The sequence below is a fragment of the Brassica napus genome, chromosome C7, assembly GCF_020379485.1.
Source record: "Brassica napus cultivar Da-Ae chromosome C7, Da-Ae, whole genome shotgun sequence".
In the NCBI taxonomy this organism is placed as follows: domain Eukaryota; kingdom Viridiplantae; phylum Streptophyta; class Magnoliopsida; order Brassicales; family Brassicaceae; genus Brassica; species Brassica napus.
In genome coordinates, this window is record NC_063450.1 from 1,676,122 (window position 1) to 1,688,893 (window position 12,772).

Below are 12,772 nucleotides of genomic sequence, written 5' to 3' on the forward strand. Positions count from 1 at the left end.
TAGGTGGGGGAGGATGTCACGGCCCGTTTTAACCCAAAACGTCCATGAAGACAACCAAAGATCCGGTCGGGCCAAAGGTGAATCAAGCCCACTCCACTAAGTATTTTCTTAAGCTTTAAGTCTTTTGTAAAATATCTTAGGTATGGAGAAGTGTAGAGAAGTGTAGAGAAGTGTAGAGAAGTGTAGAAAAGAGTAGAAGGTTGTGGAACACTTGAGAAGAAGTTTCACAACCGTTAGATCGGTTTGATCTGAACCGTTCGTTGAGGAAGAGAAAGTGTATATAAAGGGGATCACCCCTCACTTGTAAAGACACCAAGTTTTAATAAGAAAACACTTCTACAAACTCTCTCTCTAAAACGTCCATACTCTCTCTCTAAGTGCTGAGCGAGTTGTCCGAAAGGCTGACTTAGCAATTCATAAGGGCGAAAGTTGCTAAGGCCGCACGTCCTGATTACCGTGAAGAAATCAGTCCGTGACAACCAGGTAACATATTTAAAATTTCAACGGTACCGAACCGGAGTTCAGAAGAAACAAAAGTAAAAAAACGTAACAAACTTAGACCCTAAGACCATCTTCTCCAATCCATATGTAATCAGGCGGCACTCGAAAATCGATCTTAAATATTTGATTCAAAAATATAGTATGAAAATATAAACTAATATAATTTATGTATAACAACTTATTAAAAATGTAAATATGGATTTGCAAAAAACAAAAACTGTTTAGTTTTTTAAATAATGTTATAGCATATAAAATTTTGCATAATTATTTATTTTATGGTAAAATATTTCTATATTGTATAAGGTTTTGTAAATTTCAAGACGGGCTCTGATCAGCAACTATGGGTTTTTGAACAGAGAAGACGTAGAGGAAATAAATCAGCTAAGCAGCAAATGGTTAGATTTCCAGTCATACAAATATCACATGTAGTAAGGTGTAACCTGCCTATTGTTACCAATATTTCGGTTATGTTCCCACATATCTCAACTTTTTATCTATGACATTCATATTAGTAATAGTGTCACATGATAGTACTACTTTCCTTTGGGTTCGACATCATTAACAGCATTTCTAAACAATATGAAAGCCATGTTTGTCAGTGGAAGCAACTCACTGATAATCTACATATAGTATCATATATTAACACCTATCTTAACACACATATCGGTTTAATTTGTCAACTCATTATATAATAACCCCCTTTAACAAATCATCTTTGAACAAATCAAGAACTAAACAAGACAATGAGTTAATTACTCAATCAACAGTCAAATAAAATTCAAGTTAATCCAAATTATATCCCAAATATTTAAACATAAAAAGGAAATACAACAATAATTTAATCCAAATTCTGAAGAGTTCTCTTTCTCTATTACCAAAGGCTAGGTTCAACCAAAGCCTCATCAGAACATCTGATATGAAAGCAATTGTGACATTTTGGAAGTTCCTTTAGCTTCGCTATTGCCGCTTTGATTTTCGACTTCTTAGTTGTAGAAGAGGACGATGGTCTAATCGTCACGGTCCTGATTACCGTCCCATGAGTTATCATACACGAGGCTAATGCAAACTCTTCCTCTGAACCGCTAAAGTTAGACAACCATACCGCATATACACGAAACTCAGCATTGGGAAACGGTTTTGTCTCTTCCCAAATCGTGTTCCTTGTTTTTCCAATGGAAGACTCACTTTCTTTGCTAGCATCATTGTTAATCTATATAACAAAAAAAAAAACATGCATCGCTTCCTTAGATATATAGTTGTTAAGGCAAATTAACGTTAAGAAAAATAGAGCTGAAACCCTTTTACTAGGGTATTTCAACGTCGTTTCAGACTATTTGAAACTCTTTCGAACTGTGGTTTCAAGGATTCAAATAAAGAGTATCCATGGATCTCTCTACTTTGAACAAGTCTCTCCTTATAACACTTCTATTCCACGTTTAATTGTTATACTGTTATTGTTGTTTATTTTACCATCGACCATACCTCTAGTTATAATCAAACTGCCTCAGACTTTAATTAATGAAATTTGTGCACAAAAAAGGCAAATAATGTGATCATGTTCTAATTTGAACATGACCAAGATTAGACCTCATTACTTATCTATGTGTCTTTTAAAATATATTTTTGGGGATACATAGGTAGAATTTTGCTTGTTAGCAGCTTCAGATCCAAGGATTTCCTTTTATCAATTTGCCATTTCTCATGAAATGAATTCACATATTGGACAAAAAAAGTTATAATTTGAAAACATAGAATGAACGTACCTTAGATACAATCTCAAGTTCTCCCATTTCTACAGGCCATGCAGCTAACACTTGTCTGAGCATCTCAACTTCTTTTGCATTTGTTAAGTCTACACTTACCGACATTAATGACAACATTTTCATACAATTATTGAATCCGCTCAGCATGACTTCATGCCCAATGCTTTCTTCTCCCTAATATTCATATATATATACACAAATGTCAAACATGTCAAGTATTGACAACCTTTCTTTCTCTATCAAAATAATACAAAAGCCTACAGAAGATATATATATACATATACCTGCTGGGGGCAAGATATAATATAGCTGGTGTGAGCAAGGCACTGTCCTGCAGCCCAATAGTTCCGATGAGAATGGAGCCTAGGGCTCGCAGTGAAGAAGTTCTCTTCCTTACACGAGAGATATTCAATGGAGAGGATATCTAGGTTGGGTGAAGACACGTTAATGCCTTTTATCCCAAGGCAAGATAAAAATAAGAACTTTAGGTTGTGGTTTTCAATCTTCAGAAACCCTTTTTTGGGGCAACTGATCTTTAGTGCAAGCACTTCGAGAGAAGGGCAAGATACAAGGACTGCATTAAAGACTTCAGTTTCGGCTGATTATTATTATTCGGTGTGCCAACTGCTAGAAATGTTACAAAATGGTGAAATTTACTCGCCACCTCGGCAACGGTATTTTTTTTTGCAACCACGACGGTCTTCTTTGTCAGGGACAGGAATTATTCTGTCCGCAGGAATACATTCTGGTGGAGGATTTTTACCCGCGCAGTTGGCAAAGCGGTATGCATCTACCACATCTACCCCATTTACCGGCATTTCCTCAGCCTCTGATTGCTCCACAATTACAGCGGCGCAAATCACTAACATTAATATCACAAATGCCTTCATTTTCTCTTAGGAGAATATGATTGATCCTTCTTCTTTTGTCTGCGTGAATAAGATGAAAAGTGGTGTGTGTATACATAGAAAATTAGGGCGTATACTAATTTTAGCCAATCCTTGTTTAGAGCATATACTAATCTAAAACTAAAGATGTTAAAATAGAATTTTTTGGAATATTTTTTCCATGGTTATATTGGGTTTGGATTCCGTTTTTAGTAATATAAAAATATATATTTTTTAGCAAAAAAAAAATTTTTTTTTTGTTGAACTAGTAAATTTTTTTTATCAACTTCGTGTGATATAAGTCACCTTTACTCGTTCGTACAGGTTCTGCTTAGAGGACTTAAGAACTCACGTGAGGCTGTGAAGCATTTTGGCCCTGCTCCTGGTGTGCCACACAGCCACTCCAAGCCGTATGTTCGGTCCAAGGGAAGGAAGTTCGAGAAGGCCAGAGGAAAGAGAAAGAGCCGTGGATTCAAGGTTTAAGAAACATTGTCTCATCTGCGTCTTGGAACTTGATTCTGGAGTGTTGTTTGCTTCTTACTTAATTAATCTCTATCGTAATCGGATTTTTGTTAGTGAATTGTTGCTTCTCATTTGCTTGTTTCAGACAATATTTTTAAGTTTGTTACTCTACCGTGGAATCATCGTGAGTTGATTACTCATTTGTCCACTTACATACATTTAAACTTTTATAATATCAAAGTCTTATTCATAATCTGTTCCAAGTACAAAACACTTGCAAGAACGAGATTGTTATTTGAGAGTCAATGAAACAGACTTCATCAGTTACTCGGTACATATATGTAATATCATGTGAAATTTACGTGCCACCTCGGCAACGGTTTTTTTCAGAGCAACCACGTCGGTATTCGTAGATGATAGTAGAAGGTAATGGTAACGGTGGTGAAGCTTAGGTGATTTCGAAGAAGACAAAGCAAATATGTCGTTTAGGTTGATTTGGGTGACGTGGCCTAATTCAATACTATGATAGGTCGATTTAATTTACCTACGTGGATAGTCTAGATGTTGATCTTATTCAATTTTTAGTATTGTAAGATGTAGTTAGTTGCCATAAATTATTATTTGTAATATTATTTGTGTTTTTTGGAAACTTGTATTAATTGGTTCAAGAGTTTCCTTTTATTTTTAGATTTGATTAAAATAAAATTTAATAACAGTCAACAACCAATCTTATAAGAAATTTTTGAAACTTCACTTATGAGAATTAAATAAGGTGAATCAATACCATTAAAAGGGGATCATTCTCATTTTTTGCCCTTAATGAAATACTTCAGTTTTCCAAAATTGTCCTTAATTTTATGAACAAACTAAAATTTTCATTAATGACATTATTGTCTTTCGGTTTTTGGGCTTATCATTACATTTAAATGAACTTTGATTTGGACGTATTAGTTTCACGCCACTTTTACAAGAGAATTATATACTTAAATCAAACCTAAAATCAATATCATTAAAAGGGGATCATCCCCATTTTTTGCCCTTAATGAAATACTTTAGTTTTCCAAAATTGTCCTTAATTTTATGAACAAACTAAAATTTTCATTAATGGCATTATTGTATTTCGGTTTTTGAGATTATCATTATATTTAAATGGACTTTGATTTGGACGAATTAGTTGCACGCCACTTTTAAAACAAGAGAATTATATACTTAAATCAAACCTAAAATTGGGCTTAAATAATTAACTTCTTTGGGCTTATATAACTACAACAATATACTTAGATAAAACCTAAATTCACGCTTAAGGATTATGATGCTACCTTGATTTACACGTACCTTTGATTAAAGCAAGAGAATATACTCCATTATTAATCAATATCGTTAAAAGAGGATTATTCCCAAATTATATCCTTAATGAAACTTTTAAATCTAAAATAAAAACACAAACTTATAATAGGTTATTAATAATTGTATTATCATTTTTTATTTAGATAACATAATAAAATTTAATCAAATTCAAAGGAATCACTAATTTATGTAATATTAAAAAAAATATGAGTATTTTAATCAATTTTTTTTTAAAAAAATACTATCAGATATTTTATGTTTTATCGGATCAATGGTATCAGATCGCAGGTTAATAGTGAGTTTTTTTGTTTTTGCCGAGTTATATCGGATTTTTAAGTAACAATTTTTTTCATTAAATCCGAACTGGATTATATACAATGTATCGGGTCTATAGGTTCAACCATGAATCTAGGTCGGATATGAAAACAAATCTTAAAACTCAAACATTATTATAGAACAACTACCATATTTCGAAGAAATATCATATTTTGATTAAAAAAATTGAAATATCATATTTTGATAAAAAAACAATGATAAAAACCCAAAAACTCAATTATTATGGTTCGAAACAAAAATAATGGTAGTTTGTAAATCAGTTTTCGATCAATAAATGAAAAAAACAAATCTGCGCTTTCTAAGCGCGGGTCAAAAATCTAGTTCTCGATTAATATACATGGATCTATTACTTTAGTTTTTTTATTTAATAATTAATTTCAGACAATATTTAAGTTTACTACATTTTCACTATTCTCTTCTTCAGTAGCACAAAATCCTGCAATTTATATCTTATTCATAATCTGTTCGATCGAAGTACAACACTTGCAAGAACGAGATTGTTATTTGAGAGTCAATAAAACAGACTTCACCAAGAACCCTAAAAGCTTCTGTAGTTGTCCTGAAGCTTGGTAAAGAAGTCATTGATGTGAGCAGTGACCTCATGAGGTTTCTCTTGGTTGACAAAGTGACCAGCATCTTCAATCACAACTACCTCTTGAAGATTTGGAACATCTGCAGCAAATCCACCACCGTGAATGTACTCTTTAACCCCCGGCGTGGTGTAAACCATGTCCAAATCACCGGTCATGAACTTCACCGGAACTTGAATCTTTGCCCCGGTCCATGGTGCAGTGAGTTCCCATGTCAGTTCGTTGTTACTGCGACTTCCCTTTTGGATTTAATGACTGTGACAACATCTAAGTCTAAAACATAAAATTATATGCTCATTAAAGGACCTGAGGGTGTCGCTCTCGGCCCATTTATTCACAAATCACATGTCAATTAAATCGAATGGGCTTACAAACGAGCTAGTTTGGATCAAGGGCATCTTGAAGCATTTGAAGATAGAACAAGCCACTCCAATGACAATGCATTGTGACAACCAAGCAGCCATTCACATAGCCTCCAACTCGGTGTTCCATGAGAGAACAAAGCACATTGAGGTTGATTGCCACAAGGTGAGGCAGATGATTGTCCTAGGAGTCATCTTGCCATGTTATACTAGGAGTGAAGATCAGTTGGCTGATGAATTCACCAAGGCTGCAAGGCAAAAGACAATGGAGTCCATTCATATCAGATTGGGCCTCATTGATCTTGGGAAGAGAAGTAGCTGATCCCCTTAAAGTAGTTTACGAGATCATATAGCATATATAAATTTACTAAATACTCATTAATTCCTAGGATATATGTAAAAATAGCCGTACATGGCCGGACAGTCCGTACGAGATGGGATCAACCAAAGCTCAACCAAACCTTACCATAAGTTATCCGAGTTACTTAAGTAAAGAGGAGAAGTTACCTTAGCCTTTGTGGGATGGATCAGACCGTTGGAAAGGATAAGGGAGTCTTGGACAGGCTGGCACAGCTGCAAAAGCAAAAGCAAAAGGCATGAGCCAGCTAAGGAAGACTCTCACGCGCGGCTCACATCATTGGATGATTTTGAAATGGTCATTGACTCCACATGCTTATCTTATCCTCTTGTTTACGAAAACCCTAAGCTCTCTTCTTATAAATATGTAAACTCTCTCATTAATAAGATCAAGCAAGTTTTGAGTCTTTCTCTTAGTCTTTAATCTCAATGGTTCCATATTAGACTCATAATCTCATTTCATACTCTAATCTTCTCTAAATCGATTCTAATCTTCTCTAAACACTCAGATTACTCTAAACAACACTAAAAGTGTTAGAGATGCACCAGAATCAACTACTAATGGCTTAATGTTCTGATTACTAGCAATATGAGCAAGGATACTAGATGGTTTGAATGCATGATCATTTCTAGCAAGATTTGCAATCCTAGATTGATTTACCATTTCTATCAAACTCTCATGCATCCTATCAGTTCTAGTTAGATCCTTATAGTTCTCTATAGCCCTAGCACCAAAAGAGTACCCAAAGGTGTTACCATTCTCCTTGAATATCTTAATGAGGGCATCAAGATCAGCTCTCCTTAGATACTCCTGATCATTGTTCCCACGGTAACTTGGTGCTCCGGTGTAGGCTACAAGAGACTTCCTATCACCAGCTTCACGTCCATCCATCTCCTTTCCTTTGCTTGTACCAGCTCCACTTGTCACATCCGAGACATTAGCCCTTGCCTCACGGTCTTTCATGAACTTGGCCGGCTTGAGATGTGGATGAAGTATCCAGCATTGACTCTTCTTGTGGCCATGCTTCTTGCAGTGATCACAGCTCCCATTGAACCTCCTCTTCTCATACTTCCCATGCGCAGCCTTGTTTGCTTGAGGAGCTTCACTTCCTTCCTCTTGAGTTGCTCGGTTCACAAGTGACAGCTCTCCTTCCTTTCCAAACAACCCAATAGAGCCTTGTTCCTTCTGAATCCTTGCGCACACCTCTTAAAGATCAGGTAGAGTGTCTTCCCTCAGCAGGTGTTGAATCAGACCGTTGTAAGCTGGATTCATCGTGAGGAGTAGCCCAAAGACCTTATCTTGCTCTCTCCTCTTGTTGAGCTCATCAGCATCAGTTGTGCTTGGCCTAAGCATCTCCATTTCGGACCAGAGAGTTCTGAACCTTCCTAGATGCTTGGTAAACTCCATTGTTGACCTGAAGAAAGAAATGGAGCCAAAGGAGAAGTATGGAGGAGTTTGGGTCTGGTGCAATGATAGGGACAAGATGTCAAGATGCATGGGAGAGGCCAGCTAATTGGTGGTTTAGCCCAATAGTGTTTCAGACGTTGGCCATTCACCGTGAATTCATCTCCTTTATCATTTATAAGTGTAATGGCTCCATAAGGATTGACGTTCAAAACAGTGAAAGGACCTGACCAACGAGATCAGAATTTTCCGGGAAACAGCGTAAGCCGAGAGTTAACAAAGAGCTGGAACTACAAAGATGCATGTGTGTATTGCGACAACTGCTAGATGTGTGTAAAATCTTAAAATTACCATCCGACAACTGCTAGATGTTATAACAATATTCAGTCCCCTCGCTACGTGGGGACCGAGCTTGGCTCGAGCTCGGTTGCTACGTAGCAACCGTGCGACCTTTTTCGAGCTTTTCTCTGATGTCTCGTGTTTATTCCGCAGGGCTCTTCGTAAGAATAAATCTTTTCCGAAGATTTATTTTTCGTAAAAACGTTCATGCCGATTTTTACGGACTTTCAGACATTGATTCCGTCGTGACCGATTTTGACCCCAACAATAAATCCCATAACCCTCACCTTCGATATAAAAGTAAACGTCACATACAACGAGCTGTACCCTGACCATGATTCCCCCGTAGACGGAAGTCTGAATCGGGAAGTGCACGCAGTCGGATAAGGTTTAAGGAACAGACCTTTGTACACTGATATAGTGAATTATCTAGCTGCTGACGTAGAACCCGAAGATCTGAGAGGTTATACAAAGAATAAGTTTTTAAGAGAAGTTAGGAGATATCACTGGGACGAACCATATCTCTACAAACACTGCTCTGACAGGATGTATAGACGCTGCGTCGCCGATACTGAAACACCTGATATTTTATTCCAATGCCATGGATCCGATTATGCTGGACATTTTGCAATCTTTAAAACAATATCAAAAATTCTTCAGGCAGGATTCTGGTGGCCAACTATGCTTCGCGATACTTATGCATTCATAGCACAATGCGACAGATGTCAAAGGAGAGGAAAGATCAGCAAAAGATGCATGTGCAGCACTCATGCACGTCTACACCTCCTCATTGTGTTGACGCTCATCTGCTGATGTGATAGATACAACGTCCTGGCCATATGCATAGAGACACCTCGAGCTTCTTGGTCGGTTTACGCGATTTTTGATCTTTCCGGCATATTTTCATCACGCGATCAATCCCGAATATTTTTCCGCTCCCATTCTGATGAGCTAAATATTATTAATAGACTCCAAAATATCTCTAGCCTTGATGAAAAATATTTCCCGAGCCTCTGGCTTTCTCGAAGAATTCCATAATACCGAAATTAGGGTTTTCGCCCAACTTCGGGTTTTCCCGTCATGCTTGCTTCCCGTCGTGCTTAATTTCCATCTTGCTTCCGACTTATTATGTCTCCAGAATAATATTTTATGATACAAAGATTTTCTGAGAAAACTTCGTGATGAAGAAACGTCGGTCTTCAATTCATATTGTAGTAAATTTTTTTTTAAAAAATTAAAACTCGATTACAATGATGCATCTTTTCCAATGTGGGAGTATACGAGTATACGTACCCACTCTCACCCCCTTTTAGAGAGGGGGATAGCTGAACTCGTCTTTTGACGAGCTGCCTACGTACCTCTTTCGAGGATCAGGCCATCTCGTAGTTCTGTTTTATGCCGCAAGTATTCTTACTCGGCGGTTGTCGCCATGCTGACTGCCTTAATCGTGGTGACCGTGGCTGGGCTAGCGCTTTGATCCGGGTGTTCTGTAGTGTCGGCTTTGGAGTCGTGTTGAATTTTGATGTTTGAAGTGTTCGGGTCGGCAGACGATGTTGAATCGTCTTTCTTTGAAGTGTTCTCGGCCGAAGGTTGAGCTATCTTCGTGCGCTTGTGATTTGCCGTTGCGGAAGTCGCAATTTGCCTTCACTTATGCTCCCCGAGGAAGCATAGCCGCGACTGTTTCTGACAACCCCATATAGCTGCGACTCCATTCAAGGTTGGGAATTTGACACCGAGGTGGTCTGTCGATGGAACGGCTTGCATGGCGTTGAGCCATGGGGTTCCCATGATCACGTTGTAGATGGCAGGATGATCGACCACCGCGAACTCAACGATTTTTATGATTTCCTTGGCCATGACTAGCAGCTGGATTGATCCGAGAGTCATCAACACTTCGCCCGAAAAACCCATGAGTGGTTTCGGTGTTGGAGTTACTTCTCTGAGTTTGATGCTCATCCGATTGAGAGTGTCGCAGAAGATAACATTGACCGTGCTTCTCGTGTCAATGAGTACTCTTCCGACTTCCAGATCTCGTATGACGAGATCTACGACGAGGTTGATCGATCCCGCCGTCTTCCTCCTTTGTAAAGGTGATTGATCTGTTTTAACCATCTTGGGGAGGAGACCATGTAGGCCAGTTTGCACTCGACTCTGTCTTCCGCTGGTAAGCCTTGATGGCCGAAACCGTATCGTTGCAGTATTGCGATCCTCCGATGATCATGTTGACTCTGCGACGATTGTTTTTGTTCCCTTTGTCATCCGGCCTTCTGCCGCGTTTATCCCCGGATTGGTTTCTTTGAGGGGATTTCTCCGCGGGTGGATTTCTGTATGTCTTCGGGGAGCGATCCCTCTCGAGGATGAGATCTTTCACGCTGGTCACTTTCGAGAGCTCTCCAGCTAGTAGTTTCGCGGCCAGCCTTGCTCCCAAGACTTTGCAGTTAGCCGTAGAGTGTCCTCGGGACTGGTGGAACTCGCAGAAGGTGTTTTCGTCATATCCTTGATTGCGAGTCCACGTATTACCCGTGATTCGGCCTTGGTCCGAACTGATCGCGTAATTGTGTGCTCCTTGGAGCTCTTCCCCCTCGTGATGGACGTACTTGTTGTTACGAGAGTTCTTATTCTTCGTTTTTGGGTCCAAATCTTTCGAGGATGGTCTCGTCGACTTATGTTTTTACGATAAGACTTTCTTTTCTTCTTCGATTATGATGTAGTCCATCGCCTTGTGAAGAGCGTCTTGGATCGTCCTCGGTTGGTCGAGGGTTATCCATTTTCTGAATTTCGACTTGTACCAGAGCGTCTTTCTGAGTGTGTCAATGGCCACCTTGTCGCTTATCCCGCTGACCCTGGACCTTACCAGCTTAAATCGGCTGATGAACTCGCGGAGGGGTTCGTCCTTCCTTTGGAATAGACTCCAGAGATCGACATCGGAAGTTTCTCTATCTATGAACATAGAGTATTGTTTGAGAAATTCCAATGTGAGCTGTCAGAAACTCCCGATAGAGTTTCGCTTAAGACTTGTGAACCATTCGAGGGCTGCTCCTTCCAGATGCTCGACGAATAGGCATCAATAGCCGGCGTCTTTTTCGCCGTACTTTAGTCTTGCTCTTCCCATCGTGATGTGTAAAGCCTGAAGGTACGCCTTCAGATCGGTTGTACCATCATACTTTGGCACTTTGATTTTCCCCGGGTCAGATACCCTCATATCAGAGATGCGAGTGGTGAAGGGGGTCTTCCGAGCCCCTTCCAGCAGCCTGTCGATCTCGGCGGCAGCGCTGGTAGCATGATGGATCTGGGATTTCATGGCTCTTACCTCTCCCGCAGTTTTGGTGATGTTGTCGCGAAGATCGCAGATATCCAACGTCTCGTCAGCAGATTTCCTGCGAGTGAGCTCGGCTTTCTTTTCAGTCAGCTCTTCTTGCTCGTTCCAATAGAGAATTTGCTCCTCTTCCGTCATTGGCTTATCGAACGGAGAGCTTTCCCGAGCAGATCAGCTTCTGGTCCTTCTTGGATGTCTGTCGACGTCCTCCTCGGTATCGTTGGAGACATCGCTGGGATCCAAGTCGACGTGCTCGATTTCATTATCCTCCGAATCCATCGCGGGAGGCGGAGTACTCTCAGGGTTCCCCTTTTCGATGGGAGATTTTTCACTAGGGTTTTACCCGAAGGTCATTCCCGTGCGGTTCCAGGCCTATCGAGTGGGGTTGCGAAGTCAAGTCTTTTCCCGCGGACTTTAGTGGTTCCGCGGGAACGGATTGCTCGAGTCCTTGCCGTTAAGGTTTCAACTTGTTTGGTCAAGGTGCTCACGAGCTTATCCTGTTCTTCCGATCATTTTTCGTAGGTGGCGAACATCTTTTGAAACTCCTCGAGCGCCGCGGCGTTGGCTGGTGCGTTGGCCACAGATACGTCCGCTGCTGGAGTGTGGAGATCAGTGCTGCTGCCTCCGTTAAGAGGAGTTTTCACGTTGTCCGCGTTGTCAGTTGACATATCTGGTTGAGCGTGATGTGGTTGCGAGTTAGATTGGTCCGTAGCCCCTCCTTCTAGCGCCAAACTGTGGGAACCGAAATTCGTTTAAATAAGGAAAGTAGGAGAGCCCTAATTTCCCAGAGGTCCCGGATATCTGCTAGTACCACACGCTAAGCAATCTGAACACGAAATAACAATGACAAAGTATATAAGATCGTAAAAAGATAGCAAAGTAGGTCTTATTCCGAATCTGCGTTTGAGAGTTACAACAAGGTATGAGCCTGGGCTCGAGAGCTGTCGGCGAGATTCCTAGTTCTAGCAACCCTAAGACGGCTAAACCTAATTGAGTCGCATCTCGAATAACAAAAAACGGAAAATTGCCTGAAATGCTCTAAGCGCTAAGTTTGATGTGTCAAAAGTTCTCTCCTCTTGCTTCTCACCTAGGACTCCTTATATACTC

At 39.8% G+C, this 12,772-nt stretch overlaps 1 protein-coding gene across 1 annotated transcript; it reads right to left on the reverse strand.

Annotated features, from left to right (window-relative positions):
• Positions 1-1,281: 1,281 nt before the first annotated feature.
• On the reverse strand, positions 1,282-3,154 carry LOC106441515 (putative F-box protein At1g67390). Its single transcript, XM_022697935.2, has 4 exons — positions 3,028-3,154; positions 2,549-2,862; positions 2,265-2,438; positions 1,282-1,711 (listed from the first exon to the last, which is right to left on the reverse strand). The coding sequence occupies exons 1-4, from the start codon at positions 3,152-3,154 to the stop codon at positions 1,373-1,375; spliced, it is 954 nt and encodes a 317-aa protein (XP_022553656.1). The 3' UTR covers positions 1,282-1,372.
• Positions 3,155-12,772: the final 9,618 nt, after the last annotated feature.

Excerpts from the sequence above, each read along its gene's own strand:
- LOC106441515 (XM_022697935.2), bottom strand. The coding sequence starts at position 3,154 with ATGAAGGCATTTGTGATATTAATGTTAGTGATTTGCGCCGCTGTAATT. Across the intron at positions 2,863-3,027 it reads CCGCTTTGCCAACTGCGCGG|CCGAAACTGAAGTCTTTAAT; the intron begins GTAAAAATCCTC and ends AATAATAATCAG. Across the intron at positions 2,439-2,548 it reads TTATATCTTGCCCCCAGCAG|GGAGAAGAAAGCATTGGGCA; the intron begins GTATATGTATAT and ends TATGAATATTAG.